This window comes from Sorex araneus, chromosome 2 (assembly GCF_027595985.1).
Source record: "Sorex araneus isolate mSorAra2 chromosome 2, mSorAra2.pri, whole genome shotgun sequence".
In the NCBI taxonomy this organism is placed as follows: domain Eukaryota; kingdom Metazoa; phylum Chordata; class Mammalia; order Eulipotyphla; family Soricidae; genus Sorex; species Sorex araneus.
The window spans coordinates 125,979,083-125,992,482 of record NC_073303.1 but is presented as its reverse complement, the minus strand read 5'-3'; the positions used below and the strand labels follow the sequence as shown (position 1 = coordinate 125,992,482).

The 13,400-nt window shown below is 42.5% G+C and overlaps 1 protein-coding gene across 5 annotated transcripts in view; it reads left to right on the top strand.

Moving 5' to 3' along the window:
• Positions 1-13,400, top strand: part of VPS13B (vacuolar protein sorting 13 homolog B) — a 645,914-nt gene that overhangs the window by 412,663 nt on the left and 219,851 nt on the right. For all 5 annotated transcript variants that reach the window (XM_055125276.1, XM_055125277.1, XM_055125278.1 and 2 more), the window contains exons 31-32: positions 2,668-2,794; positions 6,033-6,176. In XM_055125276.1, coding sequence (XP_054981251.1) covers positions 2,668-2,794; positions 6,033-6,176 — 271 coding nt within the window. The remainder of the gene's footprint in view (positions 1-2,667; positions 2,795-6,032; positions 6,177-13,400) is intronic.

The following is a 13,400-nucleotide window of genomic DNA, read 5'->3' as shown; positions in this document are numbered from 1 at the left end:
TTGCCCATATTCAAAATGTTTGCATACCAGTGATCTAGGGATCAGCCTGCCGTCTCAATATGACCATGGAAATCTGTCCCCTTCCTCTCCTCTGGAATGGCCTAGGTCCTTCCTTCACTAACAATGACTATGAATGCTTTGAGCTTCATTTTCCCTCTTTTATAATTTTAAACCTTAGGCATCTAGTTAAATATTGGCAGAGTTTAATTCTTGTAGTTATTTATTGGTTCCCATTTCTTTCTGTCCAACCTATATTTGAACGTGCTTTAAGTATATAAAAAATTTTTTTTACTGATTCTTAAAATGTATGTCATTACTTCCCATATGCACTGGAGATGACACAAAAGAGAAGCCAGCAGTACATGCCAGAAGAGCTGCCATTTTATAGGACTCTTGCCTTCAGAGTTTCTGTTTCCTCCAAGCCTCATGGGTCTCCTGTAGATTGTATTACTGAATTAATTCATTGCATAATGGGAAAAGAGTCTGATATGGACAAGTATGCTTCCTCCCTTCCATCAGGCTCTCGTTAATGTTTGCTCTTCCTTGGTTATCTGCCATCTTCTCCATTTTAAGGGAATTTTAATACAGCATCTAGTTGAGTGTTCCCCCGTGACAGCACATCAGATGTTCCATGGTTCTCACATTGGTCATTTTATGGAATCTGCGCTATTAGGCTATAATTATGATGTCTCTCAGGATCTCAGCCCTTCCTCTGTATTCACAAATTTTAATACTTCATCCTGTTACCTTCCATTCACCAGACCTCTTAATTCTTTAAAATTGACTTTCTTGAAATTCAATACTCCTGTGTCATAGAACCAGATGATCCAATTTGCTTTTTGGCAGACAACATATAAAGCTCTGCCCGTTGCAAAGTTCAACAAAAAAATACAAGTATTCTTTAGCCACTCTGGTAGAAAAGAAGAGAGAAAAACGAGTTTTATCTGGACTTTTCCATGAGACAACTTACTGCCAACTCTCTGATCTCAACTTTATCATTTTATTATAGAAGGGAAAAATAAGGACATTTAAAAGGAATATTAAATTAATAGTTCAAAGAAACTTTTGACATATGGCTTGCTATTAAGTGGAAAGTTATATTTCATAAAATGAAAACTAAGAATATGTATAATAAACATGAAGATACGCACTCGGAGAAGCTTTGGTTTCTCAATTATGTCTTCCAGTTTTATTTCCTCTCATGTATGCAATGCTTCATCAGAGATGATTAGAAAATTTGAATGTAGAATAGAAATATGGTGCTAAATTGCTGATCAAAGGTAAGAATGTAGAATGAAAACCAGAAACAGAAGCCCAAAGCTATTCTAGCATCAACTTACCCTCCAGACCCAATTCTAGGACCTTTGTTCCCCCTGTGTAACCTTAGTATAATATCTGATTCTCTTTCTCTCTTTGTCTCTCTCTCTCTCCCTCTCCCTCTCTTTCTCTTTCTCCCTCTCCCTCTCCTTTCTCTTTCTCTCTCTCCCTCTCCCTTTCCTTCTCTCTCTTTCTCTCCTTCCCTCTTCCTCTCCTTCTCTCTCTCTCCCTCTCCCTCTCCTTCTCTCATCTACCTCTCCCTCTCCCTCTCCTTCTCTCTCTCCTCTCTCTCTCCCACTCCCACTCCTTCTCTCTCTTTTTCTCTCTCTCCCTCTCCCCCCCTTTCTCTCTCTCCCTCTCCCTCTCCTTCTATCTCTCTCTATTTTTCTCTCTCCTTCTTTTGGCCACACCCAACTCTAATCAGGGTTTAGTCCTGGCCCTGCACTCAGGGCTCCAGGATCACTCCTGGCAGGACTCAAGGACTATGTGTGGTGCCAGGGATGGAATCTGGATCAGTCACATTCAAGGCCAGTGCCTTACCCTCTGCACTATTTCTCCAGTTCCTAGTTGCTCATTTTCTCACAATTTACCCTAGTAAGGATTCTTCTTGACACAGAGAGTTTTTGTAAAATATGCAGAAACAATTCACAAGAGCCATTTGACATTGAATACTTAAAACTTGGGGAAGTCGGGAGAGCGGGAGAGATCAAAGATTAAGAAGATAAGAAGATAATGTCTGTGAACCTAGTAAGATTAGAACATTGGCAGTTGTCAAATAGAAGATCAGAAATATTAAAAATAGGAAACAAAAGAACCGCAAAAAAAAAAGAGTGTATTGTCAGTAACAAAAGAGATGGTGAATTATTTGCAAGAATAAAAGATTGCAAAGAAATCATTTGAAGACCTAGGAGGCTGCTAATGTGAAAATAATGAGTACATCTGAATTTTTTAATGATTTTTTTGTTTGGGGTTTTGTTTCATGTTTGGTTTTGCTCAGGGTTTTGTTTTATTGTTTTCTTTTGTTTATTTGCTCTGCACTCAGGGATCGCTCCTGGCAGGGATCACAGAACCATATAGAGTACCATATATCAAACCTGCGTCAGCCAGGTGTAGGCAGGCTCTCTGTCCACTGTACTTTCTCTCCAGTCCATGAGTTTCTCAGTGATTTTTTTTTTGCTATCTTTTATAAATCTGGAGTTAAGAACTGAAGATAGAAAGTTTTGGTTATAAAATATGCAAATAGGCATGCAAAAAAAGTCATGTGATTTGTCATACATACAAAGATTGTACCAGTTTAACGAAAAGTATCCTTTAAAAATATGACTGATGATTTTATATTTAATCTTTCAGCATACGACGGCATCAAGAAAGAAGAGCAATTTTGACTCCGATTTTAACAGATTTTTCCGTTCGAATAACTGGAGCACCGGCCATCATTTTTACCAAGATAATTTCTCCCGAAAATATGCATACTGAGGTTGGAACTTCTCTCTGCTTGGGAGGGGCTCTCACTGATGCAGTGGGTCCGAGTACTTGAAGCATCCAAGGGCTAAAACAGAGCAGCTTGTCCAAAAGTTCACATATCGTGCAAAGCATGATATGCATCCAACTTACTCACCCCACCCGTCCACCATTTATCTCTTTCCAGTCAAAACGGGCTATTGGGAATCACCTTCCCGAGAGAGTGTCCAGAGAGTACCTTAGTCTTCATGGCTTCCTTCTAATAGCAACCTACTAGTGTCCATGTTAGAAATGAGGAAGTTGAGATCACATGACCTGTGTGTGTTCCACAGTGCTTGGTGGCTTCAGGTTTCCAGTCTGATGACAGAGCCTTAGTGTCTGTGTGTCCGGAGCAGAAATGGGAACATTGCCTCCATCAAATATAATTATCATTAAAAAACAGTTCTTCGTAGAAATGTGTGGTCATTCAGCAAGGTCATAGGCAGTTGTTAAGAAAGGCTTAGGGAAAAAAATAGTTGTAGATTAAGTGAAGTAATCCAGATCAATGAAACTTTACTTTCCTTCTTCTAGTTTCATAAAAACCATTTGGTATTTATGGTAGTCCCCAAGGGAAAACCAGAATTAGGCACGGTTTCTTATATACCCACAAAAGGTGTTTGGTAAAAGTTAACTATGTCTACTAATATCTTAGAGTTACTTAGTAACTCAGTTGATTTAAAATACACGGAACTCCTCTTGTGGTACCTTGTTTTTATACCAATGCTGCTGTGAAAATATGAATCATGACACACATTGAAATCATTTTAATGCTGACTTTATTTCCTATTTGGCTTACAAAAATGAAATATAATCACTCTGAATTATAAATGTTTTTTTCCCCTGAAAATACTTTAGTTCTTTCTTTTGGGTGGGGGAGGAGGGACACACCCAGTGGTTCTTGGGGCTTCTCCTGGCTCAGTGCTCAGGAGTTGCTCCTAACAGTGCTCAGGGGACCATTGGTGCTGGGACCTGAGCACAGGCCTTCTGCATGCAGGGCACAGACACAGCCGCTTGAGCTGTCTCTCTAGTCCTGAAAGTAGTCTGCGTACAGCCCCAAATACTGATATTCCATCATGAAATTCATAAACAGAAGTAACATGTCAAAGTGTTTAACAAAATATCATTCATTAATGCCTCTTCTGATTGTGATCTTTACTGAAAAGTTCCTGTTTCCAGGTGAAAAAAGTATAAAGCTGGTATCAGATCTACATTTAAAGGTAACAATACAGCAGAGAACGCAGGACCAACCTATGCTCTGTTCTATCCCTGGCATCCCATATGGACCCCCAAACACTGCCAGGAGTAACCCCTGAGCATTGCTGGGTGTGGCCCCAAACTGAAAAAATAAATAGAAAACCTACTTCTGCCAACTCAGCTTCATACTAAAGATTGTGTTCTTCAGCCACTCAAATTATTTATCTGTGTTCTTGGACCTATATTAGTTGCCCTTCATATTGTTTGGGAAGGGGGGCACTACTCCCCACCATGTCCCAGGGATCACGCAGTGCTCAGGGACCTTGCCTTGGACTCCCTCCAGCCTTTGAGGTGTCTCCCTGCCCTGCCTTCTAGATTCTGTTGAGTATCCAATTGATCAAGAGATCATTTGAAAATAGGCTAATGTTTTATAGCAATAGAATTATTCTTGTTTTTTGCAGTGTTATCTGCACATTCTACCAATTGTATTTTTTATCTTACTAATAATAAATTTACATTATTTGCAAATTTTTATAGTAGGTAGCGATTGTGATAGATCCTAGATGTGTTTAGTAAAATTCTCATCCCCCAGGGAAATATTATAGCTGGCAATTTGTATGTTGGAGCTGGAGAGATAGTGCTGCAATTAGGGCATTGGCACTGCATGCTGCCAACCTGGTTTTGATCCCTGGCAGCTCATCTGATCCCCTGAGCACAGGGCTGGGACAAAGCACTGAACACCAGCAGGTGTGGCCCAAAATTAAAACTAACAAAAAATTATGTATCTATTCGATAATCAACTAATCTGAATACATATGCTTTTTTAAAAAAAAATATTAAGGTAACTGGTTCTGAAGCATGCAAATGTTTATACTTTCTAGGGGTGGAATATTAACATTCTCACCCCACTACTGAAGTACCATTACCCCTCCAGCACAGCACAGGGGGCCTCTTTATATCCCTTTGCATCATTACTTGAGACATAATACAAGAATTCTATCAGTCATGAGAAATACAGGGAATTCAGGAGGGGGAAGTTACTAACTCACAGAGATTAACCATTTCCGACACGCCATTCCTGGTGGCTTTATTAAAAGCTCCTTTAAGCTGCCTCGTTTGCATTTGGACCACTTACAGTTCTTCTTAAATCTGTTCCCTTGGATGACACTAATCAGGAGAAAGCTTGTTGGACGTCTCGAGCATTTGAACATTGTCCACATGCCTCTCATGATAAGAGGCAGAACTTCTGCTTATTAAGTGAAGCTTCTGGGTTGTTTTTCATTTCTGTTTTTCTTCTCTGACGAGTTTTCCAACAATGAGCCTTCAAGTGACTCAGTTGTACAGAGCAGCACCAATTAAGCAGTGGACATCTGCCTAATGCTGCCAAGAGTTTAGCAGTTTGAAGAAGGGGAATTAATTAGTCTGGCTGTCTTTGGCTTCAGCACTCTCCCCTGTTATAAATCATGCAGAGTGTGTCCTTTGGAGAGTTCTCCGACCATACCGCTTGTGAATGTGCTGGTCTGGCTCCAGTTGCCGTTTACATCTGTCCACCAAACAGTGTATCCGCCCCCAAAGCAGGTTGTCCTTCAAGGCCAGCCTTATTTGGGGGATATCCCCAGTTCTCTAAGCTTGGTGCTTAGGCAATGCTCTGTAATTATTTGTTGGTTGGAATGAATCGTCAAGAGTTTGCTGGAGAAGTAGATCATTTCTTGCCATTTGAAACGGATCGTCGTTTGAGTTATGAAAAAGCAAATGTATGTGAAAAGATGAAAAAGTTGTATTGTTAGTTTATTGCTAGCAAAGGGCCTGGTGCACAGCAGGCCCTCATAAATGTTTATTAAATTAATCCATTACATTCTGTCAAGTTGCTCTGCTCACCATTACTGCTACTTCCATTAACATCCGAACTTTAGTCCCGGGAGACATAATCAAAATAATAAAGGTCAAATAAGTAAGAATGATAAATTAGCATCTAATGGCTATCATGGTTTTCATCTGGATTCAACCTTTTTTTCCTGCAGGAGATTTTGGTGTGTGGCCACTCCTTGGAAGTGAATATAACCACGAACCTGGACTTCTTCCTCAGCGTGGCCCAAGTTCAGCTCTTGCATCAGTTAATAGTAGCAAATCTGACGGGCCTGGAGCCAGCCAGCCAGACCACAGAGGTAACTGTCACCTGATCTTAGTAACATGTCTGCTGCCTTTACAGGAGAATGGGGAAACTCTGACTCAATGATCTCTGCTCGTTACTCTTTATTGAATTTCCTTCAAAGTCGAGTCATAAATAATGTTCAGTTGGTGTTATTTTGTTTTTGAAATGCATTTGGTCTCATCCTACTCTTTTTCATGCATCTTTAGCAGCGTTGTTGTGGCCTCGCCTCAGAAAAGCCTCTGCCCCCTAAAGATGTATTATTACCCCGCTATGGTTTGTTTGGTATAAGGCGAGAGACTCCGTACAATGTTCCCTTGCTCGGATACAGGACAGGCAGAGGGCCCCTCTTGGAAGCGAATTTTGCAAGAGGACTGTGGGAATCTCTTCAGTATATGACTTCTAGACTATTCTCTTCCCGTGCTCAGTATGGATACAATCATAAAAGTTGAATGCATGCCTAGAATTTTCATGTTGATCCAGTGTTCTTTGGAAGCCGGCTTTGTAACCACAAAGCTTGTCAGCAGGAAAGGAAGCAAGCTGCCAGTTAGATGCTTCTCCAGATACCTTTGCTTTGCCCTTTGTTCTCGAACTTCTGTAATTATATCTGTATTTTAAGAAGTTTTGTGGGTTTTGTTGGTTTTCAGGTGAAGAAAGCATTTATCTATAAAGAAGACACTGCTTTTAAACTTGTCGGGAGCCTTGAAAAGGTTCTGCGTTCTGCTTATCCAGAGGCGAGAAAGGCAGAGGGCTTTCTGGAAGCCCAGGGTAGCTAGGCCCTTTCCTGGGGATTGTCTGAAAGTGGGCTCTGGATTTTTCCCACCTATCTGTTGCTGCCACCTGGGAGATGGGCATGTTGTTGCCCGGGTGGGGTTAGAGGCACCTCCTGAAAGGTGCGCCTCTCCGGGACTCGCCAGTCAGGCCTTCCGGCAGAGGCCTCTTAGGCCTCTCAGAGTTCGTGTAACTCTTCGGTTTATCTCTTGTTCTGTTTCTGTTCAAAGAGCTATTTTTTTTTTACTGCGATAAAGTTCTAAACATCTTTAAGTCAAGTTTCTCAAAGTGGGTCATTTTGCTTTTCCCCGTTTATGATTTCGTTTGCTTGTTGGATTTTTAAAAAGAACCATAGTTCTATGTTAGCTTAGGAATAGAATTATGCGACAGGGAGATAAACCTGGGGGAGGGGGCAGGGGGAGCCCTGCCCGGTAGTGCTCCAGGGTCACTCCTGCTCTACACTCAGGCATCCCTCCTCACAGTTCCCGGACCAGAGCCATCCCCTTGAGAAAACCAGGGTCGGCTCCCTGCCCGGCCAGCACCTTAACCCCAGTACTCTTCGTCCAACCTAAAATAATCATCTTAATGTATTAAACATTAAATAAACAGAAGTATTTCCCCATGGCTTGATTGCTTAATGCCTTTGGAGTGATTCTGGAATAGTATTTTAATTCCTCTGGGGTTTTTTTTGCCACTTTAATGAATCTCTCCCATTAGTGAGATCTGTTTCATGATAGATCTGTTTCAGGAATTTACCCAACTTAGCGAATGGATTGCTACTGCCCTGCATCGCTAATAACTGTTACCGAGATCTGATTTCAGCAAACAAAGGGACACACAAAATTAGATCACCAGCAGCCCTGGATCTAAATCTTAAATCATCCCTGGTATGACATTAATGACTGAGGCTCTTTTAGTTTGTTTGTTTTTGCTATTTGAATATGTATTTGTGGCCTTTCGTTCCTTCTTGAAAATACTAACAGCCCAGACAATACTTAGTAATTAAAATGGTAAGTTTTATGGGTATTTTCCCAGAAAAATATAGACTCTCTGAGGGAGTACAGTTTGACCCTGTCCAGCCTCCCTGAGTTAGATGTGGACATTTCCAGCATTTGAGAGCTCAGGCAGGGGCCTGGTTATAAGCCCCGAGTTGGACCCCCAATATGGCCTGTACAGACCCACCAGGACACCCACTCTCTGGACCAAGCACCGCCGAGAGCGGCGCAAGGGGAGGAGAGATTCCCGTGAGCCGAGACTCCCCTCCCACTCTCGCCTCTTAGGAAGGCCGGGGCTGGAATGGGTGCAGGGGCTGGAGCATGCATGCTGCCCGAGGGAGCCTACACTCTCATCCTCCGGGGCAATCATGGACCCCCAAACACCACAGGGTTAGCCCCCAATTGTTCTTATGGAAAAGGAATAAATTATTAATGCAATGTATATCTGGTGGCGTGACCTTTCCCTGTGAAGAGCCTTTAAACACAATGCTTCACTTAATTCACAGTGTATTTGTGAAGGACTGGCTTCCTTAAAACGGCCACACTCTGGTATTTATCTTTCATTTAAAGTTACCTTTTGGGGTTTGGGAGGGTCATACTTGGCAGTGCTCGGGAGTTTCCCCAACTCAGTGCTTAGGGGTCTGTGCTGAGCCCTCAAACCCAGGGCTTGGATTCAAACCCAGGGCTTTCACATGCGAAGCATATTTTCCATTCAACTTTGCATGAGCTCCATGACCCTGTCTTTGTCTTTAAAAAATTCTTGACCAGAGTTATATTTTTAAGACTTTGTTTTTCCCAAGTAATTTTAGGTCTTATATTTAAAAAAAAAAAATTGAAAGCCAGGTACTGAAATTTCTGATCCTACACAGGCAAAGCCGTTTATCACTATCACTCACCAAAACGATGCATTTAAAAAATATATATTAAAGAACTGTGGTTTATAAAACTATTGAGAGTTGAGTTGTAGCCAGTGTCAACTTCCCTCCACCTGTGTTCCCAGATTCCCTCCCCGCCCCGACCCCCACCCCATCTCCACCCGCCAGCTTGACAGGTGTATTACAGAGTTCCGGTGGCTGCAGCTCAGATCTCGTGTCTCCAGTTTTGTGACGTCCTTTTTCAACCTTTGCTTCCCATTCTCTTCTTCTTTCTTGGTTCCTTTCCTTCTCTGTTCTCTTTCCTTCTCTGTTCTCTCCTCTGTTCTCTTTCCTTCTCTGTTCTCTCCAAACACTGGGGTAAAGGGTGATGTCGGCAAGAATGATGCTTTTTTTTTTTCTTAAGGATGAGCTGGCTTTGATACATCAGGTTGTCCGAATCCAGAGTTTACCTTGGGGTTTGCTCTTGGTGTCATATGTCAGCAAGCGTGGACAAGCCTCTAATGATGTATCACTCAGTGCAGAAGCTGGTGGGTTTTCTCTGCCCTAAATTCTTGCCCCAGCTCTACCCTGGACCACCTCTGATCTTTCTGCCTCCACAGTGCTGCTTCTGTCAGCTGTCAGGTAGTGGCAGTACTGTATCTACCCTGTAGGGTGGGCTTCTTTCACTTAGTAGCATGCGCTGAAGATCCCTCCCTGTCTTTATGTCACAAAATAGCATTCGGCCTACTACAAAATATTTTATTCAAAGAAGTTAGCTTTTGTGAAGGGGCAAGTCTTGTGTGTAGATTTTTTTTTATGTGATGTCAGAATGTTCGTGTACCATTCAGTAAGAGGCTAACTTTGTCCGTTGTGCTCCCTTTGCTCTCTCATCAAGCGATCAGCTGAATATAGTTATGGGGCCTATTTTGGGCCCATTCCTGTTTTACATTATTTTATTTGGCTCCTCTTTAGCCAGTACTTTTCTCTCTCGCTCTCTCTTTCTCTCTCTCTTTCTCTCTCTCTCTGTCTCTCTCTCTGTCTCTCTCTGTCTCTCTCTCTCTCTCTCTCTCTCTCTCTCTCTCTCTCTCTCTCTCTCTCTCTCTCTCTCTCTCTCTCACTAATTGTTGATGGCTAGCACATTTGTCCTCAGGAATTTTTTTCTCCTTCAGTGCTGTGTTTGTTGATCTGGAGTTTTTCCTCTTACATAAATTTTTGGAATTAGTTCATTAGTATCTGTGCAGTAATGCATTTCGTTTTGACTAAGATTGAGTTGAATCCATAGATCACTTTGATAAGAAATGACGTCTTGACAATAGTGAGTCTTCCTGACTCTTCCTGTGCAGGAACCTGGACTGTCTCTCCATTTACAGTCTTACTTGACATGTGATAAAGTTATATCCTCCCCAGTCCTTCTAAGATGAAAATCCTTTAAGTTAAGAATATCTTTATGGGTATCTGACAGTACATGGATTGTGGCACACACCTTGCATGCAGCCATAATCTCTGACACCACTGGAACCCGCAAGTGTCATGGAATACAGCCTTAAAGGCCCCTGAGCACTGCCTGGATGGATCAGGGAATTTGCAGCATCGTGGGGTCTGAGCAGCTGCACATCCATGGGCCCCAGGCCCTCTGGACACTGCACAGGAGGCCCCTTTCCCCCCAGAGTGCATCATAGCTTACCCTGGCCTATTTAAACTCCCCAGTTAGTGAATACAAAATCTCTTTGATCCTGAAGCATTGTCATTTCTGGCCACTGTGCCGACAGTGGCCACTCTCTTGTTGGTGGCCCCCAGGACCGCTACTTCCTGCTGCTGCCCATGTCCCCAGAGAGGTTCCAGCTGCATGTTGCTAGTTGGCGCCTGAGTTCAGCCCTGGCAGTGATCTCTCACATCCCCCAGTGCTGCCCAGTCCTCTGAGGCCATTATAAGCTGGCACTGTCGCTAGTCAGTTTTTTGGTTTTGTTCACCGAAGTTGTGTAGTTTGTCTTTTCTAGATGTTTGATTTATCCCCAACTAACTTTTTGGTGCACTAATGTAAATAATAATATTTAAAATTTCAGATTCCACATGTTCACTGTTGGAATATAGGAAAGCAGATGACTTTTTTATAACAGCCTTGCAATACTCTCCAGTTACGAGTTCCAGGAGTTTTCATGTCAACTCTTTCTGTTATTCTTAGACAGTCATGCTGTCTGTGAAGATATGATGTGATGTCTTGAGTGACACTCTGTGTACTTTTCTTCCCATTTCTTACCTTTTGCACAATTATGCATCATGATCATCCTGTTGATCATCGAATTTCTCGAGCAGTCTCAGTAATGTCTCCATTTGTCCTAGGCCTGAGATTTTAAAAGCCTCTCTTTACTCGTCCTTCCCAATGATGCTGCAGTGGAAGCTCTTTCAGGGTCAGGAGAATGAGACCCAGCTTGTTACTGGTTTTGGCATATTAATACACCATGAGGATTTTCCGAGGCTCTCCCATGTGGGCAGGAAATTCCCGGTAGTTTGCCAGGTTCTCCCAGAGGAGAAGTAGGCTATAAGATATCATGTGGCCGCTTTGCTTCCGGGAGCTTACTTTTAAGTCTGGATGCTGGCCGTGGTTCAGATTACACGGCGGCAGAGACAGTCCCTGAGTGTGACCGCCAAGCTACTGGGAAATGGGAAATCTGGGAGGAGGAGGCCCAGTCCCGATCCGAGCAGGCTTGGAGGTCTCAGCCCTGGGTCTTGCACACCTGGGTTCCTCTGTTGGTACCTTCATGCGTGAGGCTTGTCCGAACGTGTGGAGAGGGGCCTTGAGCATGGCAGTGGCTAGGTTCCGGAGGTCTTCGGCTGCCAGGAACTCTGCTCAGGGCGGGGAAGGAAGCTGGAGCCCATCCCCTCCGAGGGGCCCCGGGGAAAACAGCCAGGTGTGCAGGCAAGAGACTCTCTGCATCACTTCACAATTTTTCTTTTCTTTTTTTTTTTTTTTTAAAGAAATGCATTGTTGGGTGATTCTGGTTTTGTGCTAACATCGTGCAGTGTGTTTACAAACACCAAACACCAAGTGATGCCACCTTCTGCACAGCCAGGCTTTCTGCAGGGGCCACCACTGCTGAATGTTACTGGGAAGGCCTCCCGGTGCTCAGGGCTGCCTCAGCCAGGACCTTCCTGAGCAGGCTGAAGAGGTGGCTTAGCATACTTGCCCTGGGCCTCATCTGAGCGGGAGAAAGAGTCTTTGAAAATTTTAAAGTGCTAATGATTCAAACTGAGAATTTAAGAGCTGAGTGATCTGTCTGACATCTGCAAAAATCGTGAATAATATAGCTAAGATACAAAACTCATCTGTTAATTTAACATGGTTAGTTGTTTAGAATTTAATATTTTTTATTAAAGTCATATGTGAACTTTAATAGGAAGATATTGCTAAACTTAGTTGAAATAGTATCACCCCGTGATACTGCTGCTTCATCCAGTTCAGCCACTGTTAAGTCTACTTTTCAGATGTCTTTCTGGTATTTGTCTCCCTGTTTCTGAATGAACAGGCTCCTGTCTCTTGATGCCCTCACTTTAGTGCTTCTTATTCAAGTGGTATTTGATGTAGGTGAAAATTCCATCTACACGCTCTCCTTATACTCACTCATCATCCTACTAGTTTTGTATTATGTTTTAAGTTGATAGGAACTGTTTTCATTATAAAGACTATATAAATATTGCTCATTGCTTAGTGAAGTAATATAATATGATTATATTTCCTGTCCTCTTTGTTTTTCTTGATTTTAATCACTGCCACATTTATTTGTTCAGCTTTTTAAAAAATCTCTATATCTTTCCTCTTTCTCTTTACACCACCCCGGACTCCCACCAGTGGCTTTACTTAGTACTTGACTGGTTCATTTTTCACCTCTGCTTTTTACCTCAGACCTATTTTTCCAAACTTCCTCTTTCTTCCCTTCCCATTTGGGAGAGTTCTACCTCTAGAGCAGCTACACATTTGACACAAAAGTGCCAGTGGGTTTTGAGATTAAATAAAGAGTATTAGAGATATAAGGTTCCAAGTAATTCCAGTTTTTCCTATGAGTATGAATCTGTAAAATTGCCGTCATAGTTATCCAATATGAAAGTAATCTTTTGAGTTCACACATAGAAACAGCTTAACAGTATAGGGGTAGAATCTAGTATACATGCCCACTACCCTTTTATTTTATGTTTTTTTAAGTTTGTCATGGACTGGAACGATAGCATAGCTGGTAGGGCGTTTGGTGACCTGGGTTCGATTCCTGCGTCCCTCTCGGAGAGCCTGGTAAGCTACCGAGTATCCCACCCGCACTGCAGAGCCTGGCAAGCTACCCATGGTGTATTTGATATGCCAAAAACAGTAACAAGTCTCACAATGGAGATGTTGTTGGTGCCTGCTCGAGCAAATTGATGAACAACAGGACAACAAGTGCTAAGTTTGTTATGAAATGGAATATCTGCTGGGTTCTGAGCTGTGTTTCTGTGTATTTCTGGCGGGGGTGGCTGAGTTTGGGCGACAGTATTATAACTCTTTCATCTTGGAAGTGGTCTTTTTTGGAGTTGCACTTGTTTGGGGAATCAAAATTGTTCTTTGGTCGACACTGAAGTGTAGTTGGGGGTAGA